Below are 17,246 nucleotides of genomic sequence, written 5' to 3'. Positions count from 1 at the left end.
CAAAGAGGTTAACTTGGCTGGGAAAGGCGAAAAACCAAGACCGGTGTTCGTTGCAGATGACTTGGGGGAGGAGGAAGAGACCAAACTTGTTGCGCTCCTGCAAGAGTACATTGACGTGTTTGCCTGGACATTGGGCGAACTTAAGGGAGTCGACCCCAAGGTCGTGACTCATAACATCCCAATGGTTCCAGATGCAGTGCCAACAAAACAACGACCTTACCCCATGAATCCCAAGCACGCCCATGCAGTGAAGGAGGAGATTGATAAACTCATAAGAGCAAGTTTCATATATGAGATCGAGCACACGGACTGGGTATCACCTATCGTGATAGTCATGAAGAAAAATGGAAAAATCCGAGTGTGCGTAAACTACAAAAAGGTGAATGCCGCTACGAAAAGGGATAATTATCCTTTACCTTACACCGAGCACATGCTGGAGAGAGTAGCAGGGAAGGAAGGCTACAGTTTTCTGGATGGTTTCTCGGGTTACAATCAAGTGCAAGTGCACCCCGATGACAGGCACAAGACTGCCTTTGCCACAGAATGGGGCGTATTCGCCTACATTGTCATGCCTTTTGGGCTAATGAACGCACCTGCAACTTTCCAACGCCTAATGTGCACTATCTTTAAGGACATGCTTAGGCGCGAACTGGAAGTGTTCGTAGACGACCTATATTTACACTCTAGTTGGGCCGAACACTTGGAGAAATTGAGAGCTGTCTTTGAAAGGTGTAGGCTGTATCACCTCTCGCTAAACCCCTTAAAGTGCGAGTTCTGGGTAAAACACGGATGCATCTTAGGGCACGTAGTGTCAAGGAACGGCATTGCTACTGACTTTTCCAAAGTCAGAGTCATTGTTGACCTACCGCCACCCGACAACTACAAGGGAGTTTAGTGCTTCTTGGGACACACTGGATATTATCGACGATTTGTGCTAAATTATGCATTAATAGCTAGACCTCTGTACAAGCTATTGATAGTATTTGAGTGGACGGAGGAATGCCAGCGCGCATATGAGGAGTTGAAAAAGGCTCTTACGACTGCACCAATCTTGCGAGCCCCAGACTGGAATGTAACGTTCCATGTGCACATAGACACCTCTAAGTTCGCTATTGGAGCCGTGCTATGCCAGCCTGGTGAGCATAACTTGGATTACCGGGTGAGTTTTGCGAGTAGACAGCTCACAGAAACCGAGATGAAGTATTCCACGATAGAAAGGGAGGGGTTGGCCATGGTGTTTGCGGTAAAGAAATTTAGGCATTACCTGTTGGCCACTACATGTCTTCTTTGTTGACCATCAAGCTCTACTGTATCTTGTGAACAAGCCTTGCGCTACGGGGCGCATAGCTAGATGGTTACTCCTTTTACTGGAGTTTGACTTCTCTGTGGTTGTACGCAAAGGAAAGCAGCACTACATGGCTGACCACATGTCCCGCATAACCACAAGAGAAGCCGCTGGGCAAGGCGTGCCTAATGATTTGCCGGACGCCCATCTTTTTAACTTGTCTAGTGAACGAGAATTATTTAAAGTGGATCTGACGCCATATTGGGCGGATGACATAGTGCAAGTACTAGAAAATGGATTACCAGAGCGACCCATTGAGAAGGCCAGGCTGAAAAGACTTATCTTGAAAATCCAGCTATACCAACTGATAGCTGGCCAACTCTACAGGTTGGGACAAGACGGTTTATTGCGCAAATGTGTGTGTGAGCACGAGATGCACGACGCATTAAACGAAGCACATGGCAGAATCGCTGGAGGACACTTTAGTGGGGACACAACAGCCCGAAAGGTGCTACAATCCTAGCTATGGTGGCCCACTCTATTCCGCGATGCAGCTAAATTTGTAAAGCACTGTAATGAGTGTCAAAGGACCAAAGTGCCTGTGCGAAAGGACAAGATGGAGTTGACCCCTGTCATAGCCCGACAACCCTTTGAAAAATGGGGCATCGATTTTATTGGACCTGTCAGTCCTGCAGCGCAATATTCCCAAGCTCGATACATCATAGTGGCGACCGACTATCTAACGAAATGGACAGAGGCACGAGCCACGAGGAAGAACGATGCTAGGACCACTGCAAAGTTCTTGTGGGAGCAAGTCATTTCACGGTTTGGTTGTCCAATCGAACTTGTAAGCGACCAAGGCACACACTTCATTAATGAAGTGATTGCCCACTTGCTCTCTACCTTCCTAATAATTCATCGGAAGTCCTCTCCCTATTACCCTCAGGCTAATGGCCAAGCCGAATCCACAAATAAAATCCTAGTCAATGTGCTTACAAAAGTCATGTCTACTTCAAGAAGTGACTGGGACAACAAGCTAATGGCGGCCTTGTGGGCCTATCGCACAGCTTATAAAACGGCTGTAGGACAGACGCCCTTTAGGCTGACTTACGGAACTGAAGCCATTTTGCCCTTAGAATTCTTCATCCCTAGTTTGAGGCTAGCAGTCCAGGATCGTTGGGAGGGAAGAGAGGCTTGGACCAACCGCTTAGTGGAACTCGAGTGCTTAACGGAGACCCGACTCCTCGCCACTCACTCTCTGATTTGTGAAAAGGCTCGACGAAATATGTGGTTTGACAAGCATGTCAAGCAGCGAGACTTCGAACAAGGGGACCTTGTTCTGCTGTACTCGGTAAAAGGACATAAACAGAAGATGAAGTTTCGGGGGCTAGGGCCTTTCAGAGTACGCATGATCGGTAGAACCGGGAATGTCGAGTTGGAGACACTTGACGGTGAAGGAATAGGCTTTTTTAACGGAAGCCGCATTAAGAAGTACTATCCTCATTCACATCCATTACATGAGCCACCCATGCTACAACCCCCACTGAACGTCCGCATGGCTACTGTAACTGACCTTACAGATCAGGACGAAGAAGCAGTGGCACCGGCATACCTGCGGATCACAGTTGCAGCAGGAGCAGTGTATTCTTTTGAAGCCTTGATTGATGAAGGTGCTGACTACAACATCTTAACGCATGACCATTGGACATGCATTGGTCAACCGCAACTACAGCCCACTAACGCTAAACTCACCCCGTTTGGGGGTATCGCTTACCCACTCCTCGGGAAGTGCAAGGTGGTCGTTTCCATCGAGTCTGAAAGTTTACCAGCCTTCTTCCATGTGTTACCTAACAATAAAGGAGCTGGTAATGTGTCACTATTGGGTCGCACCTTCAAGAAGCAAACCAACTGCAATGTGGATTACAACCTAAACCGCATACATCTTGCTATCGGCAATGTGCGCATAGTGACAACTTTCAACAAGGGCTGTCTTAATTCCCCCACTTTTACGAAGCCACCGGTAGAAACCCCTACGACCACGCTTCAGTCCGAGTCTGAACAGACGGAAACTACGGCCTCGTACCGGGCTCTCAACCCCAGGCCCAAGCCCACCAAGAGCGCTTACAAGGCCAAAGAGTCCAAGTTTCTATGGGTGCCGAAACGGCAAAAACCACATCCGGGTAGAGCATCCAAGTATGATCCTAAACGTCAAAATTATCAACCGTCCCGACCCAAGAGGCAGTCTAGGCGCTATCGCCGTAGACACACAACCACGCCGCGCTGGATTTCCAAAGATCTCTTGTGGGCACAAGGATACTACGAGGGCAAACCCTGGATTTGGGTGCCTAAAAGTGGCCAGCTACGAAGCCCATCTACACGCAATCTCACCCCAATGAGAGAGGCTTACACAAAGGGCACCCACGAGCAGGCCCTGGCCAGCTGTGGCTAGCAAGCCTCAGCTCATCTATCGACCAAAGCACATGCCACAGGCCTTAAACCTACCTAATCCAGCGAACTTACAAACCACAATGACTGTTCACTCAGAACCTAGCACCCCCCCTCCGGAGCCTCCTGCAGCATCTCAAAGGTTGATAATGCTTCTGTTTTTCCGCAGGTAGAGAAGAGGGTTCAGCCTATGCATTATGCTGAAATTGATGATCCTGTCATGATACCGCGTAGTCACTTTTCGCGGAGCCATTGGGCTAGGGCAACTACAGAGACGATGGTAAAGATTGGAGAGAAACAGGTGCCTTATGTTGCATTGGTGGATCATGGTTCAGAGATTAATCTCATAGTTCGTGGAGTTTATGAGAGTAACAGATGGCCTATGGATGTAGAGCATGGGTGGCGTATGAGAGCCGCCAATAACACTGCAGGTGATTTGTATGCTGCCTGTCCAAGTGTCAGGGTTTCTATTGGTGATGTAGAGGAGGATTTTCATTTCTTTGTGCAGGATGAAACACCACCCCCGCCAGCAGGTCTTAAACCTTCATACGCAATACGACCTTTCCTCTCTTTGGCTAAGGACCTTGCTGCAACTTCTGGGGATGACTTAATAACCTGTATTAAAATGTTAGACGAAACTTTCACTACATTTGCTAGAAGCTACGAGAGGCTAGACCTAGACCTTCTTGACAAAACGCTTGCTTCGGATGTTCGTGCATTACCATGCACTTGGGAGGAATACGAACTTATGACCACTAAAGTCCCCAAAATTGCTGCTGAACTGATAGCAAACGACGAAATCTCGAGGAATCAAGCTGCCCTCAGAAGACTTATCACTTCGTATCGTAAGCCTCCTCGTTCTGCTCCCGAACAGGAGTTGCAAGAGCTCAAGCAGATGGCAAGCTCACCTTCCACATTCTTGCGGCAGTGGTTTACGCTAAGGATCCAATGGGAGAAAAAAGGTTGTCGCATAATGACCAACGCTGAGCAACGCAGGGCAGTTAAAACTATCGAATATGATCCCACTTATGTGGCACCTATCTCGTTTAGGGTCTGGGCCATCACCCGTAATCAGCATTTGGACGACCATGTGCTCGCCCACCCCTACATTGACCAATTCCTCACCAAAGAGAAATTACATGTTGCCAATCGCCTCAATACTGGAGATCTCTTCCACGACGTTTTGACCTACATTTCCCAAGTCTCCATCCAACCATCTACTCTGGACTGTCATGCCCAACTCGAATACAATCCAAGCTTCTACGATTGGCTATTGGCTAGGTAAGTCAACCCACGCGAAACAGCGCTTACCTCGTCCTTCCTGTGCTAATCCTAGGAAGGATTCTTTGAAAGATCGTTATGCTATCTGGCTAGTAGATTGTTATAATTAAGTAAGTTTCTATAGAAGAATGCTGCAGAGTAAAACAATAGCAATGGTCAAGCCTCTAAGCAAGTGTACCCATTTTGGGCACATATATTTTTCTCTCAAACTTAGTTCTGATTAGAAATAAGCCGATTGTTAGGCATTAATGTTGGCATGGTGTGTTGACAGGTCACCGCCATGGCAGGACAGGACAAAGGAGGCAAACTCCCATTCTCTGAAGAGGAAATGACCAAATTCGGCATCAGCATCGAGACGCGTGGATTCAGTCAGTTCACTTTCAAGCACACACTGAATCTGGACGAGGCTATCCTGGAGGAACCCGCGATCAAAGACTTGGTGGACAGATGCCACCTCCACAAGTACGTAGAGAAGGTGGAGCAGGCTGTGGATTTCCTGAGGAACTTCGACAAGAGCCGGAACTGTGGCACTGTCACAGTAAGGACAGGGGAGTAAGAAAGAAGAATCGAAGTGCCCCTCAATGCAACAATCATAGAAAAGGCCCTGGGGCTTGTGCCCAAGAAAGAGAGAAGGCCGAGACGAGATGTTTACACCATGCTGGGGGTCAAGAAAGAAGCGGTGCATACCGTGGATGGAATCAGCTTGGCTGACATCCCGGACCCAGCGGTGAAATTACAAGCAAAGATGATCCATACCCTCTTCTCGGGCCAACGTTACAATGCACTGATGAACAGGATCGGGGTCCCACTGTTGGAAAACATAGCAGCAGGAGTTCCTGAAGAGATAGACTGGAATGGATTCGTACAGAAGACCATTCAAAGTTCAGCTGCCCTCCTCACTCCGGCGGAAGCACCAGCAGGAGAAGAATCCCCTGCCTCAACCGCGCGCTCCGCAAGGAAGAAACCTGCGTCAAAGGCAGCTACAATCAGATACGGGGGCATCCTGACAGCCATCATAGACGAAGCAATAAAGAATGAGGGTGTCATGGATGAGGAAGCTGCACATCAAAGCCCACCTCACCACGAAGGAGGGGAATCAAGCGAAAGAACAGTAAGCGACAAGGGAGATCAGGAGGTGCCGCCTCCACGAGCGAGCAAACCCGAAGAACAAAGCAAAAGTGATAGGAGACAGAAGGAGAAGAAAGAGAAATTAAGTAAGGAAGAACGGGCTAACATCAAAAGGGCTCAAAAAGAGTCTCGAAGGGCTGAGGAAGAAAGGAGGAAAGAGGAGGAGCTTGCCAGGATAAGAGAGGAGTCGAAGAAGGCAGAAGAGGACAGGAAAAGAAGAGCGGAGGAAAAAGCCAAGAAGCGGCGACTAAAGGAACTGGCCGAACTGGCGGAAGTACACGAAGATCGGTGGAAGAGACCCATGGGGGCGGAGAACTTGAACCCGTAAGCCCTGGCCATAAAGCCGAAGCCAGCGCAAGTGTGGAAGCAGCACCGGTGGTCGTAGGCAAGGGCAAGTCTCTCCTACATCCACTCCCTCCCTCCTTTGTGTCGACAACGGCTGAAACTACGACTGCAACTACCGCACAACCCACGCCTCTCCTCAACACGGCACAGCTCATGACCATGGTGCAGATGCTCGTGAGCAAGGTGGCCGAAATCGTCCCTGAAACTAGATTGAAAAGGCCCACTGCCGCAGATGCAGAGTCATGGCAAGACCCCAAACAACAAAGGCTGGAGGCATCGACCACCATGCCCAATACTCCCATACTTGCCGCAGACTATGACGCATATGTGGCCGAGTTACTAACACAACTGAACAAGGCAAAAGAAGAGAAGAAGGTGGCCCTGTTGGAACTAGAGAAAGAAAAGGAGACGTCAGCGGCCCTCAGGCTAGAGGTCTCAAGGCAGGAAGCCGACAGACGGAGAGAAATAAAGGCCCTGCAGGACCAGCTAGTAGAAAAAACGAAGGAAGCCCAAAACAATGAAAGCCGCCTTAGGCAAAGGCTGGAGGATGAGGAGCAGAGCCTGGTGGCGGAACAAAGGAACCTAAAACTACTGATGCGGCAATACAGTGATCTATAGCAAAGGGTTGCCCAAGTGGAAAAGCTCTACCGAGAGGTTCAGGAAGGCGAAGCCACTGTTCCACAAGAACATGCCACGGAGCCCCAGTCATGGCAGGAGCAAGAAGAACAGAACAGGTTAATAAGGGAAATCGAATTCCTGAAAAATTAAGGATCGGGAGTCTCAGCAACAGCTGAACCAAAACGGCTACAGGATGAAGTACAGAGATTGCAAGATGCGCTGGAGACCTCCCAGGAAGACGTAGAAGCCCTCATGGCCATGACCTTTAATCAAAAAAGGCTATTCCTCGCTGAAATCTAGAGCCAAGAACAGTTGGTACAAGAGAAATTAGAAATCCTGGCCGAGGCGCACCACAGGCTCAGCATTGTCGATCAAGCAAGAGGGATCGCTGAAGAATAGCTCGCTGAGAAACTAAGAGAAAGAAACCAGATATGATTTTTATCAAATGAGCAGCAACAAGTAGTAACCACCCTGGCGAGCCAGCTAGAGGAACAAAGGCAAAGGATGGAGGAGAGAGCCATGGAGTGGGAAAGGAAAAACTTTGACAGGGTAAGGGACTTAACTGAACGCCTGGCGGTGGCTGAATGCGAAAGAATGCTTGCCGAAGCTAGGGTTGAGGCTGCAGAGATAACCACTAAGACCCAGCGACAGGCCTTCCTCAACACGGTGCTCCACGTGATGCAGGCTGAGGGCTATGACTTCCCGAAAATCTATAATGTAAATGCTAGAAGCCCGGAGGAGTGCTTAGTATTTAGGGTAGAAGATATACTTCCCTCCATAAATCGTTTTCTTGTAGATTTCTCTTCCTACCCCGATCCAGCATTCTTAACCACTTGTAATTACCTCCGACTTTTCAAACTCCTGCTACTCCAGAAACCTGCAGCAGAGGAAGCCGATCTCCCTCCACTCTTTTTTGATATTAACCTAGGAATAGATAGTAGAGCCATGACGAGGTTGATGATGCGCGCTACTCTCCTCCCTGCCTTCTGCTTAGAGCTATTAGAAAATATGAGTGACACCCGTTTTGCAAGGTGTAATCACCCCTTTTTGTCCACCACTCCTCTGAGAGCTAGAGCCGGTATTAAGGAATACCTACAAAGTCGCGTATTTTTATCACAATGCTTGCGACCGCCCCGTGACTAAATAGGTGCCCCATACCTTGCCCAATGTACTCTCTCTCATTCACAAAAAAAAAAGTGCTTTCAGACTTCCTTCACTATTATGGTGCACCACCCTCACTGCATCTAGAATCCTCTCTAGCCCCTCCCCCATTTCACACTTAGGGCACATCAAGGGCAGGACTTTTCAGACCTGTCACCCTAAGTTTTGCACTGCACCTCCAACGCCGCACGAACTGGGTCCTCAAGTGTGGGACATTACCAAGGGCTTGCCCAAGGTTAGACCCATCTCCCAGTTCCACTGGCACGGGCACCATGCACTACACAGTGAGACAGACACACCCCCTAGGAAGTGCACCACTTTTCTTGCAGGTTATGTTCGTGTTTCAAGAACAGACCGCTTGGTTGAAGAACATCATCTACTACATCCTCCAATGACAAGGAATTTTTCCAGGAGTCGGAAATGACCACATTACTGCAACTTCAGGCGCTTCGCTATGAAGGTTTAACTGGCTCAACAGATTTCATGTTGCCAATCATCCACCTACTGATGGCTACCATGACTGAACCAAATCAAGCAGAAGGAAAACCCAATGATGGAGCTGCAATTGGCATAGATCTTGGAACCTCATCGTCCGATGATCCATGCCCACTGCCTCAAGATCTACGGATCGCTTATTGATACCACAAGCCTGAAGACTTTCAACTCAAAACTGAAGATCCTCTACTCACCGCCAAGGGTTTTCAGCCCAGGCCACGGCTTTTCAAGGCAACCAGCGTTCGAGGGGTTTCTCCAGAATAAATCCCTCCAATACCATCCTCCTAAGGGATTGCTTATTGCTTCAAGCGTTTCGGATACTCAAAAGACGACCGGCTCCATAAGGGCGCCAGCACAGTGTGAAGGATGCCGAGAATCTTCATGAAGCCTAAAGCACGCCGGAATCTCTACTGGTCATCGTCATCAAACTCCATCACCTCTCATTCATAAGCATCAGTGTCATCTCCCCACCAGTTCCACCTAGCAATAGCACCATCTATCCCACTACTTCCCACCACAGTGCCATGGGACTGGCACTTGGCTAGGAGGGGGATAATGTTTACCGCAGCACAGAGGAGCAAGCAATGGAAAAAGAGAAAAAGAAAAGGTGCCTTAAATGGCAACTAGACTCGGGAAAAAATTAAATGCACGAGCACGATCCTCAAGAAGTCTTGGAGTCGCCCAAGGAGAGTAAAAGAATAAAAAACGCAACATTAAGTGCGAAAACACTTCCAAAAACTTGTAAAAGAGCGCCAGGCTCACTCCTGTGCAAATTGTATGCATTAGTTGGGGATAGGATAGACTAGAACGGTGGGAAATGAGGAAATGGGCCTAGGCTAATAGCCGGCCATGTAAAAAAGGGGGATGACCGCCCATGGAAATTAGGGCATGTATATAAAGTTGGAAAGTGAATGGAAAGCTCATTCTGGTGTGTGGCCAAAAGTAGCTTTCCTCTTCTTCTTCTTCTTCTTCTTCTTCTTGCTTGCTTGAGCTTGTGCTTGAGAGAGGGAGTGTGAGAGTGTGAGGGAGTGAGTGTGTGAGGGTGAGGGACCGTGGGGTGGAGAAGCTCTCCATCTTCTCTCTTCATCTTCTCCTCCTCTCTTCTCTTCTCTTGTCTCGCGCGTGGCTATGGAGGATGAAGCTCATGGGAGAGGGATTGAGGTTGCTTGAGCTTGCCTCAAGGATCGTGGAGCTACCGGTGTGCAAGAAAGAGGAGGGTACTCGATCGAGCATCAAGGTAAGCTCACTACACCCGTAAGGTAGGCATTGCACGTCGGCTATGTGAGAGGTAGCCATGGCCGCTCGGTTCGAAACACTTGAGCAATAAGTGGTCCGTAGGTCTCGGGGTAGAGCTTGAAGCTCCCCTACAATAACATGTGAAGGCGCCGGATAGGGGGTATCTAGCCATGCCATTGAGAATGGCCAACCTGTGTGTTGTGCCCATCTCCACAAGGTATTTCCCATATTGGGTGGCTTCCCCCATATCTTGAGATGTCCTCTCCAGCTATAGCTCTGATACATCTTGCTCCTGTAGCATCTCCTCATATGCATAAAAGAAAGACACCTCATGGGAGGCTGTCCTGGCATTAAAGTCTCCTAGTAAGATAACCTCTCCCTTCTTCGAAAACTCCCAAATATCCTCATCCAAAGCCACATATGGTGATTTCCCCTTGGGTGGGGCGTATTGGGACGTCATAGAGGGAAAATAGCATATGGCAACATACAAAGTGCGTTCCTCACCACGCATTCTCACCCACATGTATCTGGCCTGCTCATCTCTACGGACTACCTGGATCATTTGCTGTAGCTCCTCCCTGAATAACACTGCCACTCCTCCCGACCCGCAGTTACTATGGTCTGTGCGTGTCTCCTTCCTACAAGTTGACTCCCACCTATAGCGTGTCACCCATCGAAGTGTAGTATGTGGTCCCTGATGTGTCTCTGAGTAGAACACCATATCTCTCCCTTTGAATGTCTCCTCAAAAGCTCCCACATCCAATCGGAGGGCTCCATTACAATTCCAAATTGCCATTGCAAGGCTGGTCCCATAGGTCTCACACCATCATTTGTGGCGCCTCTCCATGAATACCACTCTCCCTTCTCTGTAGAAGGCAAGTTTGCCCTCCTCCCTGGCTGCCTCAATTTTTGGCATGCACTCCCTTATGTGGGCTAGTTGGGTTGGTGTGAGATCGTCAACCAAAAACACACCGGTCCCCTTCAATGTACGGCGTTGAGCTAGGAAGTCTCTCCTAGCCTCCATGGTGGGGAAGTGGAGAATGAGTACACGCTCTTTTGAGCTCTCCCCTTCTATGCTTTTCTTGCCCACTCTCCAAGCAGAGACATGCATGTCTTTCTTAATATTCATTAACGTGTAAAGCTCCTTGGTGTCCTCATCCACTTTTTCATGCATCTTCAACCCCATCACCCGTATGTGGAGAGAGAGAGAGAGAGAGAGAGAGAGAGAGATGCTTGAGTCTCGACTCTTGAGTCTTGAAAGTTGAAAGGGAGGCAAATGCTTTGATAGGGTGTGGGATAGAGGGGATGGGAGATGAGATTTGAGAATGGCAAATGCTTCGACAGGGTGCAGGAAAGAGGAGATGGGAGGTGAGACTCAAGAATAATAAATCACAAGTCCATTCAAGAATCAAGATCCAAGAGAGGAAGATGAGAATGGTAAGTGCTTGCTGAATTGGTGTGGAAGCATGGAGGAGAGAAGCACTTTTTGTAGATGAGAGAAGGGTCAAAGTTGGGGTCAACGGTCAAAGAGAGTGCCAACTAGAAGGAATCCAAAGAGGGCTGGGGAGGGGAGTGCATGGCTGGAAAAGGGGGTGGGATGAGGTATCCAAGGCTTCCCACCCCCCAAAAAGTGCCACGCAAGCAGGCAGAGTAAAAGCGGGGGCGCAGGAAATGTGTGATACGGAATGCGCAGGCGATGTGGCCTAAACAGGCTCAAAAAAACGTACGAATTCATACGGATTCATACGGATACGTACCGTATGAATCGTTCCGTACGAATCTGTCCGTATGACGTACAAAGGCAACTATGTTACAAGCCTATAAATGGAAGTCTCCCCCTTGGAAAACAATAATGCATGTCAGTGAGTACCTTGCAAGTATTTGAAGATCGCTTAACAACTTGCCAATGTGTGGTGCATGGGTCGTGCATATATCTACTCACCTAAGATATTGTATACTGAATTTTAGGACGTGCTACAAAGGTAAATAAGGCAACCAACATCCTAACTATAAATTGCAACATCATGTATCTCTTTGCCATCATGCATAGATAGCTTTGGCTCCATATGAGTGCACATAGGTTTGCAATCTTGCATATTAAACCTATGTAACACCTTATCCACATACTGTGACTGTGACATGATGATACCATGCTGATTTTGGGTGAACTGAATCCCCAAATAGAGTGTAGACAACCCATGTCTGACATAGCAAATGCATGTTTTAAAGCAGCCTTAAAATCTGCAATTTTTCTCTCTGTAGGTCCCGTGAGCAACATATCATCCACATAAAGAATGATAATCAGCAAGTCTTCCTCTTCATTCTTAATGTATAGAGTGGGAGCAGTTGGACTATTTTTGAACCCTTTGTTGGCCAAATATGCATCAATTTTTTAGTACCATGCACAAGGAGCCTATTTAAGACCATAAAGAGCTTTATGCAACTTGCATACCATGTGCTCTTTCCCTTTAATCTCAAACCTTGGAGGTTGGGACACACAAACATCCTCATGCAAATCCCCATTCAAGAATGATGTTTTACTTTCCAATCATAATGTGAAGCCATCACAATCACACATCTCATCATACTCATACAGGATGTAGGAGCGAAAGTTTCCTAATAATCTATGCATTTCTTTTGCTTATAGCCTTTTGCTACCAACCGTGCCTTGTACCTATCTATTGTATCATCAACTTTATGTTTTGAGTTTGAAAACCCACTTAGTGCCAATGGCCTTCTTGCCAAGTGGTAGATCCATAAGCTCCCATGTAGAGTTAGTGGTAATGGAGTCTAACTCCTCCTACATGGCTCGCATCCAATGTACATCTTACTGAGCTGTCCAAGGAAGTAGTCTCATCGTCATCCAGTAGTGAGATCATAAATACATGCTTATCACAATCATCTACTTCCGTTATTTTAGCCAAATGTGCCCCTCTTGCATTATGTGTTGCGTGCATGGCAACCTTTCTAGTACGCTGAGGTAATGGGGCATCCATTTTACTCTCCCAGAGAGGTTGTAACAACCATCTTGGGACTGTTTTTGCTGCATATTCAACAGCCCTTTCATGTTGAATTGTTGCCTCCACTGCATGTGGCAAACCCTCATCAATACCTTGCTGTTCAGGAGCATATGGAGTAGCAACAACTTGTTGTAATAGATCTATCCTGCCATTTACAGTAGGCATGGACTCCAAAGGTGGTAAAAGGCCTTCAAAAACATCACCAATGTCATATGTGGCTAGCATTTGAAACTGGTCATGAGAAAATGTTGCATTTTCAGCAAATATGACATCCCTACCGACAAACACCTTTGTATGTGGGTTATACATGTGATAGCCTTTGCTTTTTGAACTATAGCCAATAGGAATGCATTTTACAGCCTTATCACCACGAAGCTCTTTCAGGACATGTGCATATACTATGCAACTAAACACTCGAAAGTAATCAACTTCGGGTTTCTTGCCATGCCAAGCCTCAAATGGTGTGATCGTCTTCAAAGCCTTTGTAGGTGCCCGATTCAATACATGATTGGCACATTGAAGCCCTTCTAACGAAAATTTATGTGGTAGCCCCTTGCTTTTTAACATACAACGAGTCATTTCCATTAGAGTGCGATTCTTTCTTTTAGCAACTCCATTTTGTTGAGGAGTCATTCTAACAGCAGCTTGATGCGTAATGCTATGATTCAACAACTATATCCCAAATGCATGAGACATGTACTCCCCACCTCTATTTGTGTGAAGTGCCTACACTTTTAAACTAGTTTTAGCCTCAAGCTTTGCCACAAGGTGTTTATAATGCATGAATACATCAAATTTAGCCTTCAGCCCATACACCCATGTATACCTCAAGTAGTCATCAATAAATATAACAAAATAAAGGTGACCCCCAAGTGCACGTGTCCTCGTGGGACCACAAACATCAGAGTGAATAAGCTGCATTTTTTGGACACCAAAGACACTACTTATGGGACTATCTCAAAGCTCATGAGGTATGGAAGAGAGCCCTCAAGATGATATTCCATGGCACAACAGAGACCGTGGTTGTGGTAGGGGGCTGTAGCTTGGATCACGTGTGGCTATGAGGATGTTCAAGGGAGTCTTTCTTTCCTCATCATCGGACAACATTCCCACACTAGATTACTCACAGACCCAGTGGAGCCAGGAATATTGTCACTATTGGGAGTTGATTGCTAGTATTATAGCCTGGTACATTTGGACTGCCATATGATAGACCTTGAATATGTATCCATAGGAGAGACTCTTTTGATGGCCAAAGATCATCCACACTCTTCGTGCGACATGGGAGGATGCAAGGCAGCTTTGAGAGAATGAGGAGGGAGAGACCTTCCTATGGACCTAGATCTCATGCATGTTTTTCATATTATCCCTCAGATGGTCTGCCATTATAGCCCACAGGTTGGTTGTTCACACAACCATTGAATTCATGATGTACTTAGATACTCTTTGCAGAGTTCACACAGGTTGGTTGTTCACACAACCATTGTATTCATGATGTACTTAGATGCTCTTTAGAGTCCCTTGTACTTTGTATTTGACATCACAGGTATTTCTCTTGAGGTATCATTGATTGAATTTTCTTTTCTCGGGAAAAAAAAAGGAACTAGTACACAAAAGGTTACTGCCTCCAGCCGGAAGAAATCATCCCTGAGTGGTTTGAGGTTGTCTCAACTTTTTCAAAATGAGACATGCATGGGTCACAGACGTCATATTGCTTGATAAATTTTTTTCCCCTTGTTCCATGTCCATAAAGATATTAAAGTTATGTAGAGCTGAGTTTCAAACCTATAAAGATTTCTTTCATCTTTTTCATTTTTGGTCAAATGTGAGCAGGACTCCTTGGATAACTGGCGTGTGACTGCATTGATTTTGACATCAATATTCCTTTTGGCCTCACTATTGTGGCTTTTAGGTGAGTTCAGTATGCTCATCTCTAATTGTGACTGACTTCTGAACCTGGACTAGCATTTGTATTAGTGTGTTATTTTGCTTGGTCCAAACGAGCTATAAGCAGATCCTTACTGCTCCTGTGTAGGTTCTCTCTTGCCAGCAGAAAATCAAACCCCTGTCCAAGATGGACGGAACCAAACTCCTCAAATGGAGAGTCTGCAGGAAGCGCCACTACTGGCAGAAAGTTAAAGCTACACAGTTTCATCTCTATGCCAAACATAGAAATGTCTATACTATCATGAGCTGTGGAAGAATCTGAGCTGTGAAGTGCGATGTAATCAACAGTGTAATTAAACATCACCACCTTGGAAATATATGACAGGGGCAGGGCTTTCCAGCATATCAGAGAGGGTAACCTTGTAGCCATCATGGTGGTTTGAGCAGGATGGGAAGTAACTGAAGGGCTCATATGGGTTTCAGTAGTATTGGAACTCTTTGAGAGTTCCTGAAGTGGTTCATACAGGTTTCAATGGTTTTGGAACTCTTTGAGAAATTAAGCTGGGGCCCGGACAATGGGCACATTTTTTTGGTTCTGGCTTTGGGGTCTCATTGTTTGCCTGACCCTGATTCAGCAATGGAAAATGCTGATTGGCTCAGTGGAATCTATTGGAGGATTCATTCGTTGGTGATCAGCCTACTGATGAAAGGGCCAATCGAGTCTTTGTCTAAAATTAGTGTATCATCTTGTGTTTACTCTCTTTATTATTTAAAGCTAGCCTTTCTTGTGTTTAATGGCCTAGGATATCAATATACTTGTTTGACATGGTCAGTGCATGTGTTTAAAACACGGTCTTTTGGAACTTTTGGCTTGTATCAAAACCTTGGACAATGCAAGCACTCCCTTAGCACTTGCTCAAACACTTCATTTGCATGTGCTTATTGTAGATTGTACCTCACCATAGTTATTGGGTACAAAAGGCATGAAACATACAAAAGAAAAGAATATGATACTAAATATGTGTTCAAAAGAATAGAATATGATACTAAATGTGTTCCTCTAGGGAGGTGTTTAAAGGGAGCTTTATGAAGTCTTTGTATGTTTGTAGTCTTTTAATTCTTTGTATCACTTGGCTCCTTTGGGTGTAGCCTATATCAAGGCACCTGAAAGATATAATAAAATACAATACTAATTGCTTAATCAGATAACTCTTGTGTCATACAATTGGATATAACTTTGGAAATTTTTAGGACTAGGAGAGCCTTGTCCCTAGGTCATTGTGATAAGCGACTCTTAAGCCTTTGATATTGTACAATTGGCTAAGCTTATGAGGAGATAAGATATTGCAATGCTAAAGCACTTACATTCATGGATATATGCTTTTTGGGTTAGGGATAGGTAGAATAAGGGCATCTAGAGGACTAATAGGTAGAGTGACCATCACCATTGGAGTTAACATGTATGTTCATTGCTACCTACTTTGTTTAATTTCTATATTGGTGAGATAAATAATTACATAAGCAAATTGGGAGGCCCTTTGGTGAGTCTCATAAGAAGATTGATCCTCATCTTGATCTGCATAGTTGCCACTATGCATTTCTCGAACATCTTGAACTCCCCTATAGTCCTACATCACCATCTAGACCCATTGTCAACATCTAGATGCCCTATAGACTTTTTGTGTAGATAAAGATGATGTCATTATAACCCTTGGGGAGATCCATCTAAATCAAAGCATTAGTCTACCTTTGGTGGAGAGCCCATCCAAATTGTCATATTATATGTTTATGCGACCTTCAAAGGACAATAATTCTCCATGGGGAAAGTAGTAAGTCTCAAGCTACCACAAGGTTTTGTAGCACTAGGTGGACTAGAGAGATTGGGAGATTACACACGTGGAGCTTTAAGAAACACATATCAAAGTTTGGTTTTTTACTATGGTGGTTACACAACAATTTCCTATGGAATGGAGATTTATGAGACTAGTCTCTTCTTATCACATGTGGCCTTGCCACTTCCTAGTCATGTGTCTTGTTGGATCCAACCAATCTAGAGGCATGCATTTAATACCTTTTTGGTTGTCTTCATTTTCATTACTTAGAATGGCTTGCACCTCACTAGAGAGTTATCTTATGGTCACCTTATCATATTATTACTATAAATGTGATCTAAAGGTCAACAATATGATTAGATTACCTATGTTGCCAATCTAGGCCGTTGCTATGAAATTGAGAAGATTAAGGCCAAACTCATTAAAGAAGTGAACATTTTGGGGAGGGTGGCTAAACAAGCACAAGTATAAGTGGAGTAGACATCAAAATGGATTGAAGCACGTGGCTTTGTG

At 46.0% G+C, this 17,246-nt stretch overlaps 1 protein-coding gene across 3 annotated transcripts in view; it reads left to right on the top strand.

The window, feature by feature from the left end:
* Positions 1-15,936, top strand: part of LOC148022394 (putative sphingolipid transporter spinster homolog 2) — a 176,865-nt gene extending 160,929 nt beyond the window's left edge. For 2 of the 3 annotated variants that reach the window (XM_087698025.1, XM_087698024.1), the window contains 2 exons: positions 14,848-14,926; positions 15,050-15,933. In XM_087698025.1, coding sequence (XP_087554151.1) covers positions 14,848-14,926; positions 15,050-15,153 — 183 coding nt within the window. In that variant the 3' untranslated portion in view covers positions 15,154-15,933. Of the gene's footprint in view, positions 1-14,847; positions 14,927-15,049 lie in introns of all 3 variants that reach the window. The other variant, XM_087698026.1, reaches the window with a different exon arrangement.
* Positions 15,937-17,246: the final 1,310 nt, after the last annotated feature.

The sequence above is a fragment of the Lygodium microphyllum genome, chromosome 17, assembly GCF_053477565.2.
Source record: "Lygodium microphyllum isolate KBCC chromosome 17, Lygodium_microphyllum_v1.1.10, whole genome shotgun sequence".
Taxonomy (NCBI): Eukaryota; Viridiplantae; Streptophyta; class Polypodiopsida; order Schizaeales; family Lygodiaceae; genus Lygodium; species Lygodium microphyllum.
This window is presented reverse-complemented; position numbering and strand designations above follow the sequence as displayed.